The sequence below is a fragment of the Chlorocebus sabaeus genome, chromosome 22, assembly GCF_047675955.1.
Source record: "Chlorocebus sabaeus isolate Y175 chromosome 22, mChlSab1.0.hap1, whole genome shotgun sequence".
NCBI lineage: Eukaryota > Metazoa > Chordata > Mammalia > Primates > Cercopithecidae > Chlorocebus > Chlorocebus sabaeus.
The window spans coordinates 19,832,187-19,849,590 of NC_132925.1; the positions used below are offsets into that span (position 1 = coordinate 19,832,187).

General features: G+C 39.8%; 2 protein-coding genes across 3 annotated transcripts in view; one reads left to right on the forward strand and one right to left on the reverse strand.

Moving 5' to 3' along the window:
- The window catches only part of FILIP1L (filamin A interacting protein 1 like), a 102,022-nt gene extending 95,426 nt beyond the window's left edge, over positions 1-6,596 (reverse strand). The window contains exons 1-2 of the mRNA XM_007986068.3: positions 6,330-6,596; positions 5,424-5,597 (exon numbers count right to left, since the gene is read on the reverse strand). Of these exons, the coding sequence (XP_007984259.3) occupies positions 5,424-5,597; positions 6,330-6,581 (426 nt within the window). The 5' untranslated portion in view covers positions 6,582-6,596. The remainder of the gene's footprint in view (positions 1-5,423; positions 5,598-6,329) is intronic.
- Positions 1-17,404, forward strand: part of CMSS1 (cms1 ribosomal small subunit homolog) — a 371,215-nt gene that overhangs the window by 107,887 nt on the left and 245,924 nt on the right. The gene's annotated exons all lie outside the window — the stretch shown is intronic.

Here is a 17,404-nt window from a genome sequence, read left to right on the forward strand (position 1 = left end):
TTAATTCAGCAATGGGTTTTTTTGTTTTTTTGTTTGTTTGTTTTGAAAGAGTTTCGCTCTTGTTGCCCAGGCTGGAGTGCAATGGTGTGATCTCGACTCACTGCAACCTCCGCCTCCCGAGTTTAGGCAATCCTTCTGCCTCAACCTCCCAAGTAGCTGGGATTACAGGCATGTGCCACCATGCCCGACTGATTTTTTTTTGTATTTTTAGTAGAGACAGGGTTTCTCCACATTGGTCAGGCTGGACTTGAACTCCTGACCTCAGGTGATCTGCCTGCTTTGGCCTCCCAAAGTGTTGGGATTACAGGCGGGAGCCACAGGAGCCACGGCACCTGGCCAGCAGTGGGTTTTTTATCTCCTCGTTTAGTGTTTATTCTCTTGTTAATTGATACTTTTGGGTGCATTTCAACACAAATGTAGTCTTTTTATTGTAATCAAATTTTTCTTGAGAGAATAATCTGTGTCCCTGTGGGTATCAACAATTTCCACATAACCCCTTTCTAACACTCTTGTGTCTCTCTCCCGAGAAGCTACATTAAAGGAATGACAGGAAGTTAGAGAATCCTTGCACAGTGTTGGATTCGCAGCAGCCCTAGCTGATCTTTCTGCCCCAGCCCACCCTATAGTTCTCTCTACCAGTATATGCCTCTTGGATCGCTGTGCCAGGACATGCTCATGATTTTCATTTTATTATATATCAAGGTATTTCCATTAAAATACATATATGGATAGATAATCTATTATGTGTTGGTGTAGTGTGAATGTCACCAAATGTAAGCACTAAGTCCTTTCTGATTTTCAGAGTACCATACTTACATCTTTTTTACAAAATGATCAACTTGTGCCTGATACATGTGTTTGTCTCCCCTGCTAGACTGTGAACTCCCTGAAAGCAGGGCCTACATCCTTTTTATTTATTTATTTTATTTTTAATCCTTGGTGTCTAACAGAGTGCCTTGCTTATAAGAGGTGCCCAGTTTACAGATTGAAAACAAAACAAGCAAGCAAGGAAACTGAGATTTTTTTTTGTTTTTTTTGTTTTTTTGGTCACGCATCTGCCTCTATTGTGAGCAGCATGTGGGACACTTCCAGCAGTAGGTTAAAAATTTTTTTCTTGATTAGCAAAAGTAGAGATTCAGAGAAGCTGTCCAGTTGGTACCCTTAGGAGCTCATCCATGGATGTTTAGCCACAGCAGCAGGACAGGACTCCATAACCAGGAAGAGTAAGACCACCAAGGACATGAGGAGCGCGCGGCAGATATCCCAGGTGCACTTGGTGGAGGTGGAGGTGACCTCATAAATGAAGAACCAGGCAGTAAAGAACATGCCAGCGGCCAAAAGCATCACAGTCAGATGGAGTTAGACAGCCAAGCTCATTGGGCTGGTTTATCAGCTCCTGGCCTTGAGCTCCATTTTGCCTGGCACAGGGTAAGCTGCCACCAGAAAAACATGTTGGCAAGAGCTAACTCAGGATCTTTTGCTAGTGATAAATTAAGATCTATTAAGAACTTGGTTTTGATAACACCCGACTTTCTAGATTAATACAGATGCAGTAACTGATAATGTTGATTGATTTTTACCGTTTGCATTTGTCATAAAAGATTTAGAATGTGTGACTCAGTGTGAATTTAAAACCAATTTAAGTTATGTATCCTAAAAAGCATGTGTTTGACTAGAAATGTACTTGACTAGAAATCTGGGGCACAAAATGACCTAGTCATTTCAGAAAAAGAATACAACTGAGGTGTCCCAGCATATAGGACCCAATCAATTATCTCTGACTTCTAAATGCTTAAATTCACAAAATACTTGATTATGCCACACTACTGTTGATAATTTTTAATAAATGTAGCCAGTCCTTTTGTGAAAGCTGACACTGCTATGTTGTATTGCCTGCTGGCAGAGGCATCTTCTGAGAGGGGGGGCTCTTGTATTGATTGTCATGGAAGTGTGTCTCCAAACACTGCAGCCCTCTGAAAATTTTATCTTCAGTTGCCCAAACATTAGAATCCATTGTAAGGAAAATTCAAATCAACTCCTTTTGCAATTTGAGAGTGAAATAGGGATAGGATCAGCTTTACTTTAGGAAAGTTATTAGTTGACTTAGAAAATACATTCAATTTAATTTGTCACAAGATTGACATTAGAATTAATATATGATAATTATAGTAGGTATTCAGTAAAGCATAAATGAATTACTAAAAGGGGCTTTTCTCAATCCAAAAACAGTATTTCCTTGGAAAGCTTGTTGTAATTGTCAAGATATGTATATTAAACTTTATTCAAACTTTATTCTCTCTTTATTCAAAGAGAGAAAATAGAAGGTTTATTTAACCCACTCTTGCTTTCCATTGTGTTTTTTTTCCCCTGTATATGTTGGTGGTTGTTTGAAGGGAACGGGAAGGAAGGCTAGAAGGAATCAGTGCCCTTCATTTATTCTGTGACCCCTTAAGTGGTCTCCCTTCCTCTAGCCTCACCTCCTTGCAGTCTGTCCTCATCACTGACAGCATGATTTTTCACCAGTGGGACTCCACTCTCCTGTTCAAGGCCAAAAGACCCTTCACCATCTGAACCTCCTGCCACCTTGGCCCCATCTTCACTCCGTATCTTCCCACCAATCCTACCCAACTTTCAGCCACACTGGACTTCAGGCAGTTCTTAGAACTCACCATGGTGCTTCAAGACTGCTTTTTCAATGCCAAGACCTGGAAACCTTTTTTCTTCTTTCACCAAAACTTTTCCTATACATGAGCTTTTCAATGCATATTAACTAACTAAATGAATAAAATTAAATTTAAAAGCTTAATTATACCATTGCTTAAAGTAAGTATTTTAAGATTTGCCCTAGGTTATGCTAATAATACTGAAACTCTTTTATTATAGTGCCTTGGTAAATCCAAAATGTTGTTTTTAATATATATATATATATATATTTTTTTTTTTTTTTGAGACGGAGTTTCGCTCTTGTTGTCCAGGCTGAAGTGCAGTGGCGTGATCTCGGCTCATCGCAATCTCCGCCTCCCAGGTTCAAGTGATTCTCCTGCCTCAGCCTCCCAAGTAGCTGGGATTCCAGGCATATGCCACCACGCCTGGATAATTTTGTATTTTTAGTAGAAACGGGCTTTCTTCATGTTGGTCAGGCTGGTCTCGAATTCCCGACCACAGGTGATCCACCTGCCTCAGCCTTCCAAAGTGGTGGGATTACAGGCCTGAGCCACGTGCCTGGCCCATATTTTCTGTAATATATTTTTTGGAAGAACTAAGAATACCGAATACCTTAGGCTATTAATTTTTTTTTAAGGTAAGTTCTGTTATAGAACCCTAGGCTGGAAAGACATAGGAAGTCGAAACTCTTGTGGTCTGAGTCCTTGACTCTTCCCTCCCTCTTGACCACACCTCTGCTCCTAGCCCCAGCCCCAGCCATGTTCCAACTAACAGGCTTCCACCAGTTTTTCATCTTAGGTCAGTGTTCCTGTCGTGTCACGTAACTAAGAGCAGTTTGTTCTTCTAAATTATTTTGCCTTAAGAATTAGATAAATCACCTCTAGTTTACGCTAGACATGATTGAGATTTTTTAGATTTTTCAAAAAGAACATTATGAGGAAAATAAAACGGAGAAGGGGCTGTTAACACTTCAAGATGGGGGAATGCAAAAGAAGAATAACTTTAGCATGCAAGATGCTTATTCTGATGTAATTAGGGTACAGTCACAGCTGGTCTCAGCAGGAACACTGCCCTCTCTCCCTTTATTTTCTTCAGCCCTATCTAGGAAAATCTTAGGCAGAATTCCCCTTTACTGTTTATTTTCTAGGCATTCCCCTCTCACCTAGTACTACCTAGACCGAGGAAAAGGATAGACAACTGAGTTGTGTGTGTGGAATTATTTTGGCTTCAAGGAATTGCAAAACTGATAGCTGAGGAGAGAGAAATCCATAAGGGGGAAGTAGAGGAAAGAGAAGAAAATTGACAAATTATGGAGGTGGGAATGTGAGAGATGTGTGTGTATAGGGCTGTCTGTTAGAGGAGTAATCAAAAAAGGTTGGACTTGTAAAGCAGGGCCAGATGATGGGTCATTTTCAGGGGCACATTACAGAGCTAGGATTGCAAGCATTTGTAGAAAGGGGATATTTCCAGTTTTGCATGTGCATAATAGAATTATTTTGTAATTAAAGTTTTTTCCACCGATTTCAACGTAACTTTGGAATCAAACTGTTTCATTTCACACTTAAGTGTTGAGGGGTTATGCCATTTGTAGAGTTTTGTTAGGGTTATGTTCAGAGATCATTAATTTGCATTTGAGCTCACAGGGACTGGGGAATTTGTGCCTGACACTGTTTCATAGTTAATATATTGGGAGCCAGTTTACAGTTTTAACAGTATTCACTTGAATGCAGCTCTGGTTCCTTTTGTTTAAAATTTGGATTAAAGTGCAAGTCAACAGACTTTGGGTGGTCTCATCCTCACCCCTTAGAGAAGCAGATCCATGTGACCAAACTCCTTCACTATTTGGCAAGACAGTAGTCTCTTCTCTCATGAGACACCAAAGACGAGAATAGCAAGGACATTAGAGGTCAGTCCTGAGGTAGGTTGCCAGAGTTTTATTTGAGGGAAATTTGTCTGAAACTTGCTTTCACTCTCCAGCCTCAACTCATGTTCCTAGTTGTTTCTTTTCTATAAAAATGAAAAATTATGAAATTTTCCATGAAGTTCTCAGAGGAAAATAGAAGAATAAAATAATAATTCCAAAGGGTTTCAGAAATGTCAGCAAGTAAAAGAGCAAGCAGTACTGCCTTTTCCCCAGTGGTGGCCCTGTTGGGACTGCCCACCTTTGCGGTTGTAATTGCTAGGCACACTTGGTGGGGGAAAGGTCTTTGCTGTCATTAAACTTTGAAGGAAAAAGAAGGTATGCACTCTTCTAAAATATATGTTTTTAAAACCTCTATTTCTTGGACAGTTCTTCAGATTATTTCCATTCATGCTCAAAATTTCTATGACATAATACCTCAGCGTTTTCAAAAAATTAACCTCTATGGTTGAACTTTATCTGTTTTTTATTACAGCCTGGGTACCCTGCAAGTTCCCAGAGGGTGTGTGTGTCTGTGTGTGCACATGTATGTGTGTGCATGTGTGTGGTTTTGTGTGTGTGTGTGTGTGTCTGCACATGCACGTGATGGGGGGAGCGTTCTCTGGCATTTGGTAGATTTTTGTTGAATTCAAGAAACAAACCTAGTGGATGCATCCTGTCTATGATTCATTCTTTTTAACTTTTCTCTTGAACTTGTTGTATTTATCTCTTTTGTGTAGGCTTTAAGTGTGTTCGAAAGTAAAACTGTAAGGAATCAAAGAGGAGTTACAGATCGTGCTCATCTGCAGGGCTAGTGCTTGGCTGCCTCCCAGGTACACACCCCTGATGTGGTACATACCTCATTCATTGGTTTCTCATAGATGTCCTCCTGCCAAGGGGCAGCTTTCGCTTGAAAAGCATCTCTCTGGAGAGCCTCTAACACCTTTTTTGGAGTGACAAACCCATACTGAGCTTCCAGCAAAGCCAGGTCCATTTTTTCAGCCTTTAAAATGCCTATGACCTCATCTCGAGCCTGTAGGAACAAAAAGTGTTTCAGAAAGCCTGCTGTCTCTACTAGCGGTCTCAGCAAGTGATTTTTGTGATAGCTGGCAGTGCTTTCTCTTCTCTTTCAAATATAAATGAATCATATTTCATTTTGACACTTCTGTAAAAAATATCAAAACTATATCCCTTCATCCTTCTTGTAGTCTAATAACACAGTGTTTTAAAAAGTGATTACTATACAACATTGGAGGACTACATTGTTTGATGCAGCTATCATGATATCCGTTAATGTACTAGCATTTGGATTTTCAGGGGGTATGAAATAAAATTCTCCTATATGTGTATCAGCTGTTTTTAGATTTTCATGTAGGTTAATAATGCCACGGCAAGTCTAGGAGCCAGTTCACTTGGGGTACGAAAGCACCTATTGCTTAAACCAATCCCGAAGTCATCTGGCATTATTGCTGTTGATGCATGCACATGCACTGAAGCTCCTGAGCAGCATGGGCAGAGGGCGTGACCTTTCACAACCTGTACGCCAATCACATGTCATCATGACAGCCCCTTTAGATGGGATTAATTGCACTTTGAGTTGGCAGAGGAGAATTCTTTGTATATGTACTTATGCTTTGCTTTCATGTACACACACGTATGAACCACAGATGAACCACAGATATCTATTTCTGAGGCAGCAGGAACACCAAATTCACAAGCAGCCTTCTGTTTGAAGCATGATGGGGATAACTCCAACCCAGCTGACCTGCAGTTCTCCCTCCAGAATGCTGAGGAGAAATAACAGGTCATCTCTTGATAGGTCTTCTGCTTGGTGGCCATTACCACTGTGTGGCTTCTCTGCCTTGGGACATGGAACTATTACATCCGACTCACTGGGGGGGTCTTTGTCTTGCTGTCTGTGCTTCATGTTTTGAGGCCCTTGGAAACTGTGGCCTTTAGTATGTCTTGGAAATTTCTTTTGGGTTGAGCCCTCGGTGTCACTGCCTCTGGAACGCATTCTGTAAAGCCTGGAAGGAGGGAAGACAATTTGTAACGCTTAATGGAAATGGAGTTTTAATAAGAGTACCTATTACTGCTTTAACAAGTCTGCATTCTTGTTATATTTACCACAGCCCCAAACTCAATCTTTTTGATGTCTGCAGCAGAGAAGGGTATTAGCAGATTCATAAATCACAGTCTTATTTACACTTCTGCTTTTAAAGCAAACATTTAAAAAAATGTCTTCTGCTTTGATTAAGGCCACTTATGTCCATGGGTAAACAGGCTGTGTTTGAACTTCATCCCCCAAGCATTCCACCTCCGGAACCCAGGTCAGACCTCCAACCATGGCCTAAGTGCTTGCCTAAGATGTACTTAACATAATTATAATATTGTAAAATGGTGACTTTGCTAATTCTTCTGACTTTCTTCAGATTTACTTTATAGTATTTCCTTTAAAAATTGTTGGGGGTTTTTATGGGGTTTTTTGTTTTGTTTTTAAAATTTGTTAGCCTTTAAAAGTGCATTAAGACAGAAATGGCAGGATTACTGCTACAGAATTACTGTGTTATTTTGTTTTGAAGGCCAAGTCTAGTATTAAAGGAATGAAGGCTTGGTCCCTGGCTGTATTCCTGTATTCCTGACATTCTTCTAAAATTCTAGATCTATCCTTGGGTAAGCTAAGGGCTTATATTTAGGACCCTCATCTTCAAAGTAGAGACACTGCTACCTAATGTAGTTGGCCATTCTGGAAACAATATAAAATAAATTAATATTTAAAGGACACATTAGCTCCGCATCCGATTATATAATCATCCAAATGAATTTATAATAGGAAGAAAAATTCTTCCACTGTTGAGGTTTCTAACTAGAAGAGAAAATATCAGTTGAACTTATAATTGACTGCAGTGGCATATAAGCAGATTATTAATTTTACTCTTTGTCCCTACAAATCATGAAACTTTCGTCATCGCCAGTACCTTCCTTTTAGTTTGTAGTATTTCTTTAAAAATCTGAAAAACTCAAGTGTCCAGAAAAGTGTAGAAACTATAACGAACTGCCACATGCTACCACACAAATTTATAAAATTTTAATAATTTACTATATATTAGAAAACAGTTTTTAAGTACTGTATTATAGATGTATTATAACGTATGTATCTCTTCTGAAACCCATTCTCCTCCCTTCCCACTTCAGAAGTAACCATGTACTCTTGAATTTGGTATTCATCATCCCCCTGCATGTTTCATACTTTTTAAAAGCATGTATATATATTGCTGAACAATGTATAGTATTGCATGTTTTCAAACCTTATTTGTAAACAGCATATTGAATGTATCTTTCTAAAACTTGCTTTTTCATCCTAGATTATATTTTTGAGATTCTTTCTTGTTCCATTTTACTGTAGTTTATGTATTTTGATTGCTGCAAGAGTATTTCATTATATAGTTCATTTACTTGTTCATTTTACTGTTTTTGAATACTTTTTTTTTCAGTATTCGAAAAAATGCTATTTCAAACATTCTTGCACATTTTTTCCCCTTGTGTTAGGTGATAAGAATTCTGTCACAAATCAGCTGTGGAACTTAATTAAGACATTGACCCATTGCCAGGCACAATGGCTCACACCTGTAATCCCAGCATTTTGAGAGGCCAAGGTGGGCGGATTACCCGAGGTCAGGAGTTCAAGACCAGCCTGGCCAACACGGCGAAACCCCCATCTCTACTAAAAATACAAAAAATTAGCTGGGTGTGGTGGCACACGCCTGTAATCCCAGCTACTCAGGAGGCTGAGGCCCAGGAATCACTTCAATGCAGGAGGTGGAGGTTGCATTGAGCCAGGATCACGCCCTGCACTCCAGCCTGGGTGACAGAGTAAGACTCTGTCTCAAAAAAAGAAAAAAAAAAGACATTGACCCTCTTTAGGTCCAATGACCTGATCTGGAAGTAAGGGAGCACTTACTATGTGTGCTAAGCATTCTTCTCAACGTTTTCCGTGTATTAGCTCATTCAAGTCTCACAACAACACTGTGAGGTAAGGAATATTACTATCTCCATTTTACAGTGAACAAATGGAAGCACGGGAAACTTACTGAAGGTTGCACAGCTAATAAGTGGCAAAACTGGGATTTGAGTCTAGGAAACCTGGCTCAGGGACTCACACTCTTAAAAATCATGCCATAATGCCATTATGCTTTATTGCCTAAGACAAATGCATATATACACTGGTATAAACACCTTGTCCGAAAAATGCCTATAGCCTTACTGAAGAGACTCTTTACAAATACAGTATGGATGAACAATGATGTGTGACAGTAGTTGTCACTGGCTCTTCCCTAGGTAGCCAGGGAAGGGCTCATTTATTGGAGAAAAGCAAAGGCATAGAAGGGATATTTTTGTGTAGGAATGGGAGGTTGGGGATGTGTAAGAGGTAAGATTGGGAGAAACCTCATTGTGTGTATATTTATTTATTTATAAAAATATTCATGTACTACCACAGTATATTACGTGCTCTATAAAAGCATTCAAAAAAAGGAAAAAATGAAAAATTATACATAAATAGGATTTCTAATGATCTTTCCCCACCCCCATTGTATTTTCTTGAACAACTAGGAATATCCTTACTCTGGGCTATAGAAATAATGGAAGGTTGTTACATAAATATATTTAATATAGGTAAATATTACATTCTGCTTTATTTATAGATATGTTCACACATAAATGATAGGGTCATCGATGTCCTTTGTCTTATATTTTTAAGACAAATGTATTCTTCATTCACGTCTCCCATAGTGTATCTGACCTGGTGCTCCACACATAAAGGGCATGCGTTAGGGTGACTGGCTTGCTCCTTTTACTTTGTGCCCAACTGTCTCAGGTACATTTTAGTGTTTAACAAACAACCCCAAAACTTGGATGGAGGCTAAATAACAATGGCTCAGAATTCAGTGGGTTACTCCACAGCTTCAGCTTTCTTACAGCGATTCTGGGCATGGATGGTCTAAGATGGGCTCCCACGTATCTGATTGTTGGTTAGTTGGACTAGGAGAGCCTCAGCTGGGTCCTCTCATCTCAGCCGTATGTGGACTCTCATCCTCCCCACATGGTGGTCTCAGGACAACATTCCAAGAACATGAGAGTTGAAACTCCAACATCTCATTTGTGAAAGAATGTCACAATGTCAGCCCAGATTCAAGATTGAGGAAATAGATTCCACCTCTACATAGAAGAAGAAAAAAGGCCACATTGCAAAGGCATGGAAGGAATTAACTGCAGCCATCTTTGAAAAAGTTCGCCACACCCACAGATTCAGATTTCTGTGAAAATCTAATAAAAGTCTAGTTTAAAAGAGGAGCGAAATATATTTGGTTCTTTACTTCTTTTCATTTCCTGGAAGTACATAGGGTTTGATTTTTGTTTTTTTCATTTTTGCATGATGAATTCCTATGCTTTCCTCTTGCCCACACAGTCCTGTGTGGAACAATAGCCTACTGATAAGAATCAACTTGTATCCTGCTGCTAATCAATGAGAATTTCTCTGCCCTCATCACCTTAATCTAGGATATCCCCTCCAGAATACCAAGATAATGTAAGCTTTTATTTAGCAGGGTAATTTGCTAAACATTGTTCATAAGTAGTGCCCTTTTAGCTTAAGGCAGCCCTGAGCTACAACAGAAGACTGAATGGAGCTCTGTGTACCTTCCAGCTTCCTCATCTCACTCTTAAAGTGGGTTAGATGAAATCTGACAGGAGAGCATAGATCATTTGCCAGTGATGATATTCATAAGTAGTAAAAAAAGGAATGACCTGAAACATTTTTACACTGTGTTTGTTATTCTTTTAAAGAGATTAGAGTTTTACTGAGACCACCAATTCTCTTTGGAGGCTGGGGATAGTAGCGTCAACATTCTCACTGATTAATGAAGTGGTGCTCACACTGGATTTGTGAACAGACCCATCATGTGCAGACTTCTGGTCTACTGAGGAGCATATGTCTCTTCATGTTTACAGCGGTGGAGTTTCCTTGCCCCTCTGCCAGTAACCACAAAATGATCAGTAATGAGAAGTAATTAAGTATCTAGAGGAAGCAAACAAAGACATGAATTTCATGATACTCTCATGCTTTATATTATCAGTGACTTCATTGTTTCTCTTGGCAAATTTTTAATGCATCTGTGCTTGGCCCAGGGGTGCATACTAGTGTAAAGAAAAATTTTGTAATAGCAACAGTGGTTTGGGATTTTCAGGGTACCAAAAAAAAAAAAGGAAAGTTGCTTTTGTGTATACCAAATAATGATGCTTTATTCTTTATAAAGTGCTGACATAGTACCCGGTGAGTTTGCAAGGGAAGAAAACCTGCTTAGTTGTCAGTTTAACACAGCCTAATGTGTTGTTATCTGTGACTGTCATAACCATAGAATGATGACCTTCAGGAGTGTAGCCTGGGAATCAGGAAACCCAGCCTCTGATCCCAGCTCTGCCTTTAATTAGCCAGGGTCTGTGTTGTTGCTTATAAAATGAGAATATTGGGATAGGTTGGCCCCATGAGGTCATTCAGGCTGGAACAAGGACCAAGGATTGTTTCCCTTGACCTCTACCCTGTTCCTCACCCGCTAATGGATTCCCCTGACAGCAGGGTTAGGACCTGAGACTAGAAGATCTTTGAAGTCCCGGGATTTCCCGCTTTAGAATTCTGGGATTCTCTGTTGTCTTGTATCTATGGATACAAATACAGTGCAGTTGGCAGTAACAAGTAGATCCTGCTTTGTTTTCCTATGTAGTTCCTTTAGTCAGTTTTACTTGGGCTTAAGTTAGTTGAAATCATGGTGGATCTTGGTAAGGATGTGTCCATACAAGAGGACTAGAAAAGAGTTTGTAATTATTTACTTAATTTATTTACAGGAAATAGCCAAATGTAAATAGAGGTCTATTCTACTCATCACCTTCCTCCAGCAGCCCCCCCAGCCAATTACTTATAGAAGTTAAATTTTAAAAATCATTCTTTATTAATGTTGTATATTAAAAATTACTCTACATAGTTAGGTGCTATTTAGACATACTTTTTTAAAAAGTCTTCATTTCCCTACTCATTTTTGTTTTAGAATTGTGGATGTGACTAGAGGATATTTTTGCTTGTATCAAGTAAGTGAAAAGCCTCAATAAAAGAAATCATTTTTGGTCTTGGTCATTTAATATGATATTGAGGTAGCCAAGCAAAACTACTCCAATTTAGAGAAAGAAAATAATAATAATAATGATAGCTAGCATGTATTCATTCCTGATCATATACAAGCCTATCCTAAATGCCTTCCTTTGATTAACTCATTTAATCCTCTCAAAAAACATTTCTTATTACCTCATTTTGCAGAGGAGGAAATTGAAGCTTGAAGCCTTCTCTTTTGTTTTTTTTTTTTTTGGGACAGATCCCACACTGTTGCCCAGGCTGAAATGCAGTGGTACGGTCTCGTGTCACTGCAACCTCCGCCTCCCAGGTTCAAGGGATTCTCCTGCTTCAGCCTCCTGAGTAGCTGGGACTACAGGCGCATGCCACCACACCCAGATAATTTTTATATTTTTACTAGAGGCGGGGTTTCACGGTGTTGGCCAGGATGGTCTCGATCTCGACCTCATGATCCGCCTGCCTCGGCCTCCCAATGTGCTGGGATTACAGGCATGAGCCACCTGCGCTCGGCCCGCTTGAAGCCTTTTTAAATAACTTGCCAAAGGTCATACTGCTAAAAAGTGGCAGAGTCAGAGTCAGGCCGTAATTTAGGCAGTCTGGCTTCAGAGCCTACTAAATCACTATGCTGTATCATATTACTATACATAGTAAAGGAAAAATTACTATACATAGTAAAGGAAAAATCCTGGTTTAACATTAATTTATTCAACAAACATTTATGAAATGAAGCCCCTACTATGTCAAGTATTGTGCTAGACAATTTTGTTTTAACTAGCTTCTTTTCTTTTCTTTCTTTCTTTTCTTTCTTTTCTTTCTTTTCTTTCTTTTCTTTCTTTCTTTCTTTCTTTTCTTTTCTTTTCTTTTCTTTTCTTTCTTTTCTTTCTTTCAACAGAGTTTTGCTCTTGTTACCCAGGCTGTAGTGCAGTGGCATGATCTTGGCTCACTGCAACCTCTGTCTCCAGGATTCAAGCAATTTTCCTGCCTCAGTCTCCCAAGTAGCTGGGATTACAGGCACCTGCCACCATACGGCTAATTTTTTTGTATTTTTAGTAGAGACAGGTTTTCACCATCTTGGCCAGGCTGGTCTCGAACTCCTGACCACAGGTAATCCACCCACCTCAGCCTCCCAAAGTACTGGGAGTACAAGTATGAGCCACCGTGCCTGGCCTACCTTATTTTCATATCTGGACCAATCTCCAATTTGTTGAATTCTGAGTATCCAGAATTGCACAAAAATGTAAGTAACGTAAATTCACAAACCCCTAGCCTTTGAGTCTATTCAGTAAAGTTACTCTGTTTTCATATATTGTTTATGTGCAAAACCTATATATTTGAATTCGTAGTTATTTTTAAGTTTTCATGTGCTTTTCTCAACCACTGCTATCATCTTGAAGTGGCAGGAGACATGTCTTAATAGAAAGACTATGAGATTGTGGAATCAAATAAAACTGGTCTTAAATCACGGCTCCAACATTGGGCGTCTGTGAGCCTTTAAATGTAAAATGGAGATAATGGTACTTGCTAATGGGTTTATTATTAATATTTGGTGAGCACAGGGCCCCTGTTGTTCATGTCTGTGTCCCCATGTCCTACAGAGTTGGACCTCAGCAGGGATTTTTTGAGTGACTGAATCGTGCAGTCCTCAGCAGAGCTGGTTGGCTCTGAATAGGAGCTGCCTCATGGTAAAGATGATTCATTTGTGAACCACTGGCTAGAAATTTAGAAAAAGGGTACTGAGAACCTACTGAAGTAGCTGTGTATAGACCTCTTACCACATGCCAGGCACTGTTTTAAGCGCTTCAGTTCATTTATCTTATTTATCTTAAAGAATTTTAGCCTGAAGTAAATGAAAAAAAAAAAAAAAAACCTGTAGGAAGAGAGTTGGTAAAGGTGAATTAAGTGTGGAGACTCTCATAAGAGATAGCAAAGACAAATAAATTAATATCAATTTCAGGGCGGCACTGGTGGCTATAAAAAGCTCAGGAAGTGTGAGTGTGTGCACACGCACACTCATGCTGGGTGGGGAAGAAATGTTAGATCCATGTAACTTACTGGAAATCTCCATTTAATTTCACTGAGTTTTGTAAACTTTTGATCATAAATACCCTGATCTGCTATCCCTCACCCCCAGCCCTCTCACAGACACCCTCACATGCATGAAATGAACTGAGTATGCACTACACTACTTTTTTTTTAAATTGACAGCACCATTAACCATCATTAGTTCTGTTTTTAAGCATGTAACATTTTATTAAGGCAGTGTCATTTAAACTTGGTGTAGGGGGAAATTTTAGACATAAATTGTTTGTTTTGATGGCAAGAAGACTGCGTAACACGGAGTGAGTCTGTGCTAACTGTAGGACACTCATAGCCAAGGAACAAAGCTGGGAGTCAAAAGCTTTAAGTTTGAATATATTTAACACCCCACACTATGCTGAGTTTAGAGGGCAGACTGTCTGCTGTCTTTACATTTGCACTTGCATTTCCCCCTATCTTTACACAGAACCTTTAAGCTAAGATTTAGTTCCCTGAAAGGAGAATGGAAAGAGATGTATTAAGATTATGGGGTTCTCAGCAGAGCTGGTTGGCCCCTTTAATATTAACTGACTTATGGTAAATGTGATTCATCTATGAAAATAGTGGCTATAAATAGATGTTAATAGTGCTCAGTTGCAGAACAGCCAGGTTGTGCTCACATGGCCAGATTAGGGGAAAAAATCCTGTTGGGTATTTTATGTGGTCTTTCAAAAAAAAAAAAAACTTTCCTTTTATTGCCCTAGTCACCCACATTTGAAGACACTAAACTCAGCCAGCTGCGGTAAAGCTATCTGATGGCTAAAAAAAGACAAATTGACAACAAGATAACCTAATTTAGCAATAGGCCTCCTTGATCTTTTTTCTCCCATTTTCAGTAAAAATCATTGAAACATTTTCTTTGTGATATTTTTCCTTGTAGGGCATAGACAATTCTTTAGACAAGGGATTGGAAAGTGGGGATGTATGATTCAGGTTCATATTCCCAAGGATTCTGAGTCCTAAGAGAAAGTCAAAGCCACAGAGAGAAAATCAAGAGCTTCAGAAGGTGGTGCAGTAGTCATCTCATCCATCACCCAGAGTATCAGGCACTCAGTATTTTCCATCATCACCTGCTCACTTGTTATATACCTGGGAGTGTCCCAAAGTGCTTCCTTATTGTGAGCTGAAATCCAGCTCCCAGGAACTTTGGTTCATGTATCCTGGTTCTGCCTCCAGAGCTAAAGCAAGCCAAGCTACTCTTCTTGCCACAGTGTAGTCCTTTAACCAAAAGGACTCTATTCTTCTTTATTCCAAATGAAACTCTCAGTTTCTTTATCCATTTCTTATACCACCTAGTTTTAGTCTCCTCCACCCACAACTCACAAACACGTTTTGATTGTGCCCCTTCAGCCCAGGGTCTTTCTTAAAGATATGCATGGGGGCGGTTCCAAGATGGCCGAGTAGGAACAGCTCCAGCCTCTAGCTCCCAGCATGAGTGACACAGAAGACGGGTGATTTCTACATTTCCAACTGAGGTACCAGGTTCATCTCACTGGGGTGTGTTGGACAGTGGCTGCAGGACTGTGGGTGCAGCCCACCGAGCGAGAGCCTAAGCAGGGCGAGGCATTGCCTCACCTGGGAAGCACAAAGGGGAAGGGAATTCCCTTTCCTAGCCAAGGGAAACCATGACACACAATACCTGGAAAATCAGGTCACTCCCACCCTAATACTGCATTTTACCAAGGGTCTTAGCAAATGTCACACTAGGAGATTATATCCTGTGCCTGGCTCAGAGGGTCCCACGCCCACGGAGCCTCCCTCAGTGCTAGCACAGCAGTCTGAGATCTAACTGCAAGGCGGCAGCGAGGCTGGGGATCTGAAGTTCCTCTTCAAGGAGAACTACAAACCACTGCTCAATGAAATAAAAGAGGACACAAACAAATGGAGGAACATTCCATGCTCATGGATAAGAAGAATCAATATCGTGAAAATGGCCATACTGCCCAAGGTGATTTATAGATTCAATGCCATCCCCATTAAGCTACCAATGACTTTCTTCACAGAATTGGAAAAAACTACCTTAAAGTTCATATGGAACCAAAAAACAGCCCACATTGCCAAGACAATCCTAAGCCAAAAGAACAAAGCTGGAGGCATCACACTACCTGACTTCAAACTATACTACAAGGCTACAGTAACCAAAACAACATGGTACTGGTACCAAAACAGAGATATAGACCAATGGAACAGAATAGAGCCCTCAGAAATAATACCTCACATCTACAACCCTCTGATCTTTGACAAACCTGACAAAAACAAGAAATGAGGAGAGGATTCCCTATTTAATAAATGGTGCTGGGAAAACTGGCTAGCCATAAGTAGAAAACTGAAACTGGATCCCTTCCTTACACCTTATACAAAAATTAATTCAAGGTGGATTAAAGACTTAAATGTTAGACCTAAAACCATAAAAACCCTAGAAGAAAACCTAGGCAATGCCATTCAGGACATAGGCACGGGCAGGGACTTCATGTCTAAAACACCAAAAGTAATGGCAACAAAAGCCAAAATCGACAAATGGGATCTAATTAAACTAAAGAACTTCTGCACAGCAAAATAAACTACCATCAGAGTGAACAGGCAACCTACAGAATGGGAGAAAATTTTTGCAATCTACTCATCTGACAAAGGGCTAATACGAAGAACATACAAAGAACTCAAACAAATTTACAATAAAAAAACAACCCCATCAAAAAGTGGGCAAACAATATGAACAGACACTTCTCAAAAGAAGACATTCATGCAGCCAACACACACATGAAAAAATGCTCCTCATCACTGGCCATCAGAAAAATACAAATCAAAACCACAATGAGATACCATCTCACACCAGTTAGAATGACGATCATTAAAAAGTCAGGAAACAACAAGTGCTGGAGAGGATGTGGAGAAGTAGGAACACTTTTACACTGTTGGTGGGACTGTGAACTAGTTCAACCATTGTGGAAGACAGTGTGGCGATTCCTCAAGGATCTAGAACTAGAAATACCATTTGACCCAGCCATCCCATTACTGGGTATATACCCAAAGGATTATAAGTCATGCTGCTATAAAGACACATGCACACGTATGTTTATTGCTGCACTATTCACAATAGCAAAGACTTGGAACCAATCCAAATGTCCATCAATGACAGACTGGATTAAGAAAATGTGGCACATATACACCATGGAATACTATGCAGCCATAAAAAGGATGGGTTCATGTCCTTTGTAGGGACATGGATGCAGCTGGAAACCATCATTCTCAGCAAACTATCACAAGAACAGAAAACCAAACACTGCATGTTCTCACTCATCGATGGGAATTGAATAATGAGAACACTTGGACACAGGAAGGGGAACATCACACACCAAGGCCTGTTGTGAGGTGGGGGGATGGGGCAGGGATAGCATTAGGAGGAATACCTAATGTCAATGAAGAGTTAATGGGTGCAGCACACCAACATGGCACATGTATACATGCGGGATATAACAAACCTGCACGTTGTGCACATGTACCCTAGAACTTAAAGTATAATTAAAAAAAAGAGAGAGAATTAAGAAGCCATTGAAGTAATTACTATAAAGCGTCGACAATATTGT